Source organism: Denticeps clupeoides, chromosome 6 (genome assembly GCF_900700375.1).
Source record: "Denticeps clupeoides chromosome 6, fDenClu1.1, whole genome shotgun sequence".
NCBI lineage: Eukaryota > Metazoa > Chordata > Actinopteri > Clupeiformes > Denticipitidae > Denticeps > Denticeps clupeoides.
The window spans coordinates 3,724,907-3,734,226 of record NC_041712.1 but is presented as its reverse complement, the minus strand read 5'-3'; the positions used below and the strand labels follow the sequence as shown (position 1 = coordinate 3,734,226).

The window sequence follows — 9,320 nt, the reverse complement described above, 5'->3', positions numbered from 1 at the left end:
CAAAGTCTGTGATATGGGGTTCTAAAATCACAAGCCCATAAACAGGAGTGCTACACATTCATAACGTCGTCATTTAGAGGTGAATTATGCCTTCGCACAGCAAAAACAATGCCATTGGAGTTAAGAAGCAAAAGACACAGTGTGAAATTTTAATATCTAGAAGATGCTGGAAAGGGAAGTTTGGGAACCACGGGCTGTAATTTTGGATTCTACAGAAAATTACTGAGCGGATCAAAAAAAAAAAAAACAGCAACACAATCATCATGCCCCAATGGATGGAAATTTGGAGGACGCTAAAATAAATGGAGGTGGGGACAGGGTGTGAGTTGGGGTTCAGGTATGCCAGCAGGTATCTCAGAGGGCACCAAAGCACTAAAAAAGCCACAACATTGATCATGCAGCACCTGCATACACTCATTAGAGAACACACACACACCATGCTGTACCTAAATGAAGTTCTACAAGAAATCCTTGAGAGAGAGCTGTGCAAATGGGTCCTGTCCTGGAGCTCTGAGAGGACTCTGACTGGAAGGACTAGATGCTGCAGAGGGCTAATTTAGAGAGAATGAGAGAGAAGGAAGGAAAATCAGGGAAGAGCCAGGGAGGAAGGAAAAGGTGAACTCACACACAGAGAAAGAGGAGGAGAAAGTTTGACCAGAAGAAGGATGTTAGAGGTCCAGGATCTGAGGATCCTTCTCCTGTTGCATTGGAGAGCGGCCACTGAGAACATGAGCGGGTAAGAGGGGATTGGGATATCTATTCCTCGCTCAGAAGCAGGAATACATATCCTTAATACAAGATGCTTTCAATGCTTGCATGTCACCCATCGAGCTGGGAACCCGGCAGGAATGGCAGGTGAAGGTGAATGCAGCTCACTGAAGCCTCCCAATATCATTTCACAGGCTGACTGGAATACCAGATGAAAGCGTGAACGTTCCGGATCGGAGCCGCATGGCGAGGTGAGCGAGGTGGCAGGCGTACCTGTGCGCCTGAAACTGGGCCAAAGGGGTTAGCTGGCCTCATCACTGGCTGTGTGTACATCATGGTGGGCTGAGTCATCATGGCCACAGAGCCCATCTGAGGAGGCTACAGAGAAAAGAAAAACTTTGTTACAATAAACATATTAATAATCACATAATACAAAAATGTAGAAATCTCCATTTTCAAAGTCATGTATGCCTGAACTTACACACACGTTGATTTTTCAATTGCTGCAGCTGATAAATTGTAAAAATGCTAAATAATACAGCCGCTCTTCCACTCACTGAGCTTTTGATGGTATGCAACATTGCAAAATAAACTGAGCTGAACCCTAACCCTATAATGTATGGCTTTCACAAGTGTGAAAGTGCATGATGTACATGGACTTACACATGTAGGTTGACCCCCAAGCTGAAAGGCGCTACATCAAAGCATTCTGTCTTTCCATTCGTAACTATGGAATACAGGACCCACTGGTAACTTTACTCAGATCAGATTTACTCAGATCGATGTTGCACCACTCATTTTAACAAGCTGCTCCTCTGTGCTCTCGTTCATTTTCCAAAAAGAATGAATTATGCTGCAAGTAAGTGTGGTTTTGCGCATGTGATGCGGATATTTCTGCAGTAGGCCAGTATAATCAAAATCTCTCAATGGCCACATTTATACCACACAGTACTACTACAAGTCTAGCTTAAGATGTGTTCAATAATCAAAACTGGAACATCAAGGCGTCTGTACATTATTCATTTTTGGCGGACTGTCAATTTTAGTTTTAAGTCTAGTCTTTGCGTCAGGCAAGTTATTATTAGTCTTAGGTCAAGTCCAGACTCGTTTTAGTCTAGTCAAGTTTCAGTCGACTACAAGTCTGAGCATTTTAGTCAAAATCAACAATTTTACTTTTTTAGTAATGCAATTCTATTCAACACAGTCAATATAGTACAAGTACTTAGTAGTACAGACAGAAACAAATTTTCTTGCCGTTATCTGTTTGACCATATGGGAGATACTGCAATATAACAACATGATTGAACGAAAGGAAATAACATCTTGTCTGTAGTCAACGAAAATAAAGAGAAATTTTTAGAATAGTTATTATATTCTAAACCATATTTAGTCTAATTTTTATTAGTCAACAATATTACATGAAATATTTCGTGACAGATACTAGTCTCAACATGTTGAATATAACCACATACATCCAGATTCATGTCAGCTGACAGCCCTCAGTGATCAACACTGCTATCTTTGTCGCCATGGAGACACCACTGACAGGGCACATTGTTTTTTACACCGTGTTGGTGTTCTGTGGAATCTGAACAGAACAAAACACAATTGTCCTTCTAGGCTGTAACAAGAGTCTTGTTACTGTGGAATTCTATATGGTTTCAGCTCACTGTCTTGTACATTTGTATTGCACTGTTGTCTAGGGTTGTGCCATTGAGTTCAGTTTGACTGACATCTGAATGGTTTTCAGAGACTATGGCCAATCACATAAAGACACAATTTGAGTTGAGGGATGCCAGGTTCATTGAGATATTGGCAGTATTTTAAGAAAATCTCTCGGTTCCTCACCATTCCATATGCCATCATTCCCGTAGGTGTTGTCGCAGGGAAGGCCATGACAGATGGTGCCTGAGGCGACAATCAAAGTGAGAACATTAGAGAAACCGAAGCAGTTACATTACACATGACGACAAAAAAAGTGGTCAAGTTGTGTGTTAGGGCTGTGCGATATGCTCTAAAAAATAAATATCACAATTCTGATATTTATCAAAATGTCATTAAAAGCGTAGGGACATGACTGAGTGCAGGAATGTGAGACGTGTAGAAAGGACCTTACAAGGTTTTATCACACAATTGACTATAATGCAATATCGAATTTTATGGATCTATATATACACACACACACATCGCACAGCCCTACTCGCATGCATCAGTTTCCACCTCAACATGCAGACCTGCACAACGTTGCCTCTCTTCACAATTTCTTTTTTTTTAATGTCAGAACACTTCTCCATTAGTATTTACAGTATTCCTCTTTAAGGAAACTTAATTACAGTAAGTGTAAAGACACCTTTACACTGGAGCTGAAGCAGAGGCCAAGAAAGGGCGTGCTCATGAGGAAGTGTGTGTGTGCGCGCTCACGCAAGGGTCTTCCAAGGCAAAGCTGTAACTGGCAGCAGGTGCACGGCTCTACTGAGGAGGAAAGAGGGTCTTTTGTGGAGGAAAGGCCAATGGCGACAGAAACACTTCTGTTTGAAATGATGGAGCACTTTGACTAAAGCCAAAGGCCCTTTGGGAAGGAAATCTTTGATTAGGCATTCAGTCACTTAAGAGAACGATGGGAAAGTAGACAAATACAGCGGCCGAGAGCTCATAAAACCCTTGCTTGTTCTGGGATGGGTGTAACTGAAGTTTTGTTAGTCTGGAGGAACATAGTTTATATGTCTAACCTCAACTATTACAGCAATCAATAAATCTAATTGGCACTTTGGACTCATTGAAGGAAGGACAAATGAATAAATAGTGAATTATTCAGTTCCACTTTGGCTTGGGGTGGCATTAGTACACTATTAAAGTACTTCCTGTAATCACACCCACTCACCAACTTTCGTAGTTTCCCACAACACTTTTGATTATTACCAGGATGTTAAAGAAGACCATTGGAGCAAGAAAGAACAGAACGGAAAGGGCCATTTCGATCAGCGGGGAACCTCAGTGATTTACAGAGGTCACTGTCGATCCCAAAGCAAGACCCTTGTATGAACTCCCTTCTTTCTTGTCTGCGACCATACAAAGCAGCAGAAAATTTGAGCTTTGTTGAATTTGTGTTAATTGTTACGATTGTGACATTGCAAGGCCCTTCAAATTGGTCTTACACAACGTATTCCAAGTTAAAACAGGAACAGGATGCTGGGAGCTCAAATCAGTGTACAATCATTTATTCAGTCCACAATAGAAGTCAGCAGAACCTTCCATAGACTTATGAAAATTGTGCAAAGGCATAATGAGAAACCAGGAAAAGACCATTTACAAATAATGACATTTCTAGTGGTGTTCTATTTAGAAAATATTCAATTTGCGAAAATCATAAGCATACCCTATTAACATCCATTTCCCATTCACCATAGATCACACTGTACAAGTATTCAGTATATTATCTACACAGCACTGAGAATGTTCAGTAAGTCATGCAGACCATTCAGCCAGCAGCATCTGGACGGGTTTCTCCACTGCTCATAGCACATATCAAACACAGAAGCAATGTTTCCATTGAAGAGATCTGAGCCTCTGTTACTGAGCTTGTCTGGAGACGCACAGTAAATGATGGATGTTCAAAGTGTGGAGAAATTTTCAAACAAGGAACCACTTTCGCCCCAGTTGGCAGCCATCACAAAAGTATCACCGTGCACAAACACCCTAATGGAAACCCGATCCCACTGGGCGCGTGTGGTGTGCAGAAGTGATTGTAAAAGGAGAGCAGCAACAGTCGAGTAGGCTAGTAGAGAACAAGCCGAGGGAGGAAGGAAGGGAGGCAGTCGATCAGCCATGCAGCCATGGCAGCTCCGTTAGATCGGCCAGTCAGAGTGAGTCCTGCTAGTGTGAGCTTGGCAGTGACCCTGGGGTCACCTGGTATAATAACGCTCTCTCTCTCTCTAACACACACACACACACACACACACACACACACACACACACACACACACACACAACGGGCCGTCAACAATGTGGATGCTGTGAGGTTAACAGAACACATGCGATTTTTATTCACGTGTAAGCAGCAAATACTTCAATTGTTTTGACTTACGTATTGTGGGAAATGCATGCCATTCTGTATTTCCCCCCCGGCGAAATCAGTTACACAACGCAATAGACACGGTTAGAAGAAAAAAAAAAAAGTAATAATCACAAAACAACATACAAGTTTAGTTTACAGGGTGTTTAATCCCAAGTCTTCAAGAACATTCCCTGTATGATTAGGTGGAAATCAAATAAACATAAAAAAAAGAAAAGAAACTCTGTAAACACAGGGCTCCACACATCTGAGCTACTCACCATGGTGGCAGGGTTCCATGTGGTCGTTGGGGCCGTCTTTGGTTGCCAATTGCTCCCACCGGTCAGCTTTTTCTCACCAGGCTGGCTCCAGTGAATGTCACTGTACAGGATGATGAGATTGGTGTTAATAATACATCTTTACTTAATGGGGACCAGAAGCTTTAACAATGATTCTTACTTTTTTGTTGTGCCATTGCCGATTCCCAGGTCTGAAGGGCAAAAAAAATAAATAAATAAAAAAAGAAAATAAATTGAGACACAAAGATTTTACCAAATACTCAAAAAAGCTAAAGATATGCTGCGCTTAGCAAATAATGACTAGCAATGTGGAAATCCTAGTCCTAAGAGGAAATGTAACTCATCTGTTGCACAAACACTTCCTGTAATAATGAGGACCCACCCACACAATTTTTTCTGAAATATCTGCATCCACGCAGGAAAGCATGGCACTGTTGCGTATATGGACAGTAAGCAAAAAATTGGACAGAAAGCAAAAATAAAAATATATATATGTTTTTGAAATCAAAAGTGCATCTGCCAACATGTGCACAGATATTCAATGAGATTTGGCGTCTCCAGCCTGGAAACGCTGCTATTGACACAAGGCCATAACATAGAAAAATAGGTTTAAATAAGTGAAGTGATTGTCACTTGTGATACACAGCAGAACAGCACATGGTGCACACAGTGAAATTTGTCCTCTGCATTTAGCCCATCACCCTGAGTGAGCAGTGGGCAGCCATGACAGGCGCCCGGGGAGCAGTGTGTGGAGACCTTCTGATTACAGGGCCGCTTCCTTAACCGCTAGGCCACCACTGCCCCAAATAATATTGAGCGCTTCACGGATTTGAGTGTCATCCTTTTGCAGGGGCCATTCTAATCTTCTCTGTATCGATCCAATTTTAGTATATGTGCAGCCGTAGCCAGCACATATGGACACATAAAAAAACAGATGTTCTTCAGTCTCTTTTGCAGATAAGGGACTATTCTGAACAGATACGTACTGCCCACAAGATTCGCCAAGGAGGAGTCCAGGTCATCGGACACCAGTTTCCCAGAGAGCACAGTGCTGGGGGGCTGGCCCTGGTTAGGAGAGGCTACTGTGGGTTTCAGGATGCCACCTAAAACATCATCTTAAAGAAAGAGGAGAAGAGGGGGGGGGGCAATACACGACAAGGTGGGATAAAGACAGAGACACCAAAAAAGGAGAGAGCAAAGTATTTAATAAAATTGAAATAGTTTTCATGATGCACAAAACCTGCAAATGCTAGACAGCTTGCAGGTAAGGAGGTGTGAAGTCAACTCACCAAAGTCATGCATGCCATGCAAAGCCAAGGCCCAAAGAGAGTTACCAAAAACGGGAAGGGGGGAGAAAGAAAAAAGGGAGATGATGAGCAAAGGTCCAAAAATATGAACACAGTATGCCCCCAGAAGCAGCACAAATTCACCTGCTATCAACCTGCTACTGTCCCACATGGTTTTTCCATTTGCATTCGCACCACCAATTGACAGTCATGAGTTGTGTATTTCACAATTATCAGATAAATCGATAATGATTGCTTTGGTTGGTCAGAATTATATTGTTTCTATCAATCTCTATTAGCATAATAATAATATTATTATTTTATTTCAGCCATACAAATGCTTTTTTACTGATATCCTTTCTATGTGCTACCACTTCGATTTAACTGTAGACAACTGAAGCCCCATGGTTCTCCATGATCAAACACCAGAGCACTGCTGTGGGCCTGGTTTAAAGGTAAACATTTGTTGAATTTAGTCAAGAAAGGTGTGGTTCAAAAGAGCAAATTCAACAAAAACCACCTGCAGATCAATTAGCCCTGATGCTGGCAGGTTACATGCATTTCTGTTTACAGTGAGAATGCGCATGAGAGAGAATAAATGTAAAACCACAGTAACCCGCACATTTTTTTAAAGACAAACATGTACACACAATTTATTTGTTATATAGTTCACTTCAAATAAATGGGTGTTTGTAAGATATTACAGTTCATTTTTAAAAGGAGTACACTCTCTCTAAAATAAGGGATATGTGCACCAAGATATTGTAGATTATTGCTAATAAAAAACTAAGGTAGTGTCCCGCCGCTGCTTGAAAGAAGTGTTTAGATGTAAGCGCACTGCTTACATAGACGGCCCTAAAAAAGTGACAATATTGTGGCATTAATAATAAAAAAAAAAAAAAATCTATATGAGCATGAGTGGCAGAGGTGAAAGAGAATTGCCAGATAAACCCTCGTTGTTCTAGGTCAATTTGGCATGTTATTATTTTAAGTACGATCAATTCAAGGGAACGACGCCATTTCTGATTAGCTGATTATTCCTTTCCTTTTTTCACTGATATTACTGGTAACTATCATTTCTGCTCTGACTTTGTCTACAGTCTCACGTCAGAACCTGAGATAAACACACAGCCTGTGTTAATTCTACTGCTAATATCAGTGACGGCTTAGCAAAAAAAAGGCCTTTAACAACAAAAAAAAAAAAAAACGCACATCATAATAGTAATAATTCAGGACATAACAGTGAGAGAATTTTGATGGAGCAAGTAGACCTCAGACCAAGCAAACCTCAGTAGTACTTTTCAAGTTTGTATGAGTATTAGAATTATTATTATTAACAATAACAATATGATGAAACACTAAGGAAATTTTTTGTGTCAAGTTATTTGCTAATTTGTGTAGAACAGATCTGAAGCGAAACCCTGGGCAACAGAGTTAAGGAATAACACTCCTACCAAAAGGTTCAGCAATTAAGCTCACACATGCCAATCAGTACAGGGCCAACAAAGGTCTTGTCACCAAGCACTATCTGAACCCAGTCTCTACACCTGACACCAGACAGCGCCTGCTGCTGAATGCTGTAAATGGAAGCAACTGTGCAGCTGGAAACACTGTAGGCTGCTATGGCCAGGGTGGTGTAGACCAGAGAATATTAGCATTCATCTTTAACTGGACAAAATGACACGAGATGCTCTAAGGCTGCTCATTCCCCAGTAAGAAGAAAAAAATGTGAATAACATTAAACCTCAAAGTATATCTGGAGGTAAAAACACAGACACCACTTTCAAAGCTGGAGCCAGCAGCAGGGATGTGACAGTGGACTCACTGGGTCTCTGAGTGTCTCAGGTGGAATGTGCAGAGTGAAGACACGTGCACGCGCACACACACTCTTGGCGAGGTAATGCATGCTCTTACCAGCAGAGTCGGAGCTGTTAGCAGAGGTCGACTTATTGCCAAACACAGAGTCAAAGTCAACGTTAAGGCCTCTTGAGGTCTGTGGTTGAGGAGCTGGAGATGCCGAGAACCCTTGGAATGAGAAGAAAGAGAGAGAGAAAAAAAGTAAAAAACGGAAAAAAAAAAAAATAAAAATTCAGGACCATAGTGAAGTGATTGTCATTGTGAAACACAGCACACTGTGACTTGATGAAATATGTCCTCTGCTTTTAACTTCTGATTATGGGGCCACTTCCTTACGCACTAGGCCATTCACTGTACTAGTACTGGGTCACTAGTACTAGGCCATTCACCATACTAGTACTGCCAAAGATATTAAGAATGTTTTAGTCTGTCGCATGATTATGAAACTGCCCATTATGTCTGTGAGCTATGATCTGGACTACTAGCGTCTTTTACACTAGTGTTTACCTTGACAAAAAGAATAAGCCTACATCCAATAAAAAATAACTCTCTCACAGCGTTATTTTGATAGAAAACACAGTTTTTGGGCGTTTGTGGTGTCAAGTGAGCGGGGACTGAAAAGATTTTCTGCTCATTGTAACAAATCGAAGCGTCCACACGGGTGAACGAGACCTTAACGCTTGTATTTAAAAAAAGAAATAAGATGCACCGTGAGACCCGTCGAGGCTCACACCTCTAGTCAGAAGGTCAAAATGAAAAGGGACAGAACTGAACAGGAAGGTCAGAACAGAATAGTGCAGGAGCAGCAGGCTGGGGACACCTACCTCCGAATAGGCCAGCTACAGTAGAGGGCTCAGAGTGGAAGAGAAGGGTGTTAGGGTAAGGTGCTGGACCACAGAAGGAGTCTGACAGGCCCAGAGACAAGCAGTGGGAGAACAAGCAAGAGATGGAGGACATATAGAAGAAAAGGGGGAAGAAAACTTAAGATCAGAGTCACAACAAAAAGGGATCAACAATGAAATTAATATTTTTGAGAGATAGAAATAATAGCAATAACAAAGTATATAATAAAAAGCATAATGTTCAGATTAGGGCAAATCAACAGTCCCAGCAGCATAC

At 41.4% G+C, this 9,320-nt stretch overlaps 1 protein-coding gene and 1 non-coding gene across 21 annotated transcripts in view; both read right to left on the bottom strand.

The window, feature by feature from the left end:
* Positions 1–9,320, bottom strand: part of picalma (phosphatidylinositol binding clathrin assembly protein a) — a 31,093-nt gene that overhangs the window by 2,072 nt on the left and 19,701 nt on the right. For 7 of the 20 annotated variants that reach the window (XM_028983612.1, XM_028983611.1, XM_028983613.1 and 4 more), the window contains 8 exons: positions 9,026–9,106; positions 8,259–8,369; positions 6,045–6,173; positions 5,219–5,249; positions 5,041–5,140; positions 2,557–2,616; positions 982–1,086; positions 447–551 (listed from right to left, as the gene is read on the bottom strand). In XM_028983612.1, the coding sequence (XP_028839445.1) occupies positions 459–551; positions 982–1,086; positions 2,557–2,616; positions 5,041–5,140; positions 5,219–5,249; positions 6,045–6,173; positions 8,259–8,369; positions 9,026–9,106 (710 nt within the window). In that variant the 3' untranslated portion in view covers positions 447–458. Of the gene's footprint in view, positions 1–446; positions 552–981; positions 1,087–2,556; positions 4,817–5,040; positions 5,141–5,218; positions 5,250–6,044; positions 6,174–8,258; positions 8,370–9,025; positions 9,107–9,320 lie in introns of those variants that run through there. The other 13 variants (XM_028983614.1, XM_028983629.1, XM_028983622.1 and 10 more) reach the window with 7 other exon arrangements.
* LOC114793234 (U6 spliceosomal RNA) lies at positions 5,864–5,970 on the bottom strand. The gene has a single exon (XR_003750225.1). It is a non-coding gene; the product is annotated as a U6 spliceosomal RNA (small nuclear RNA).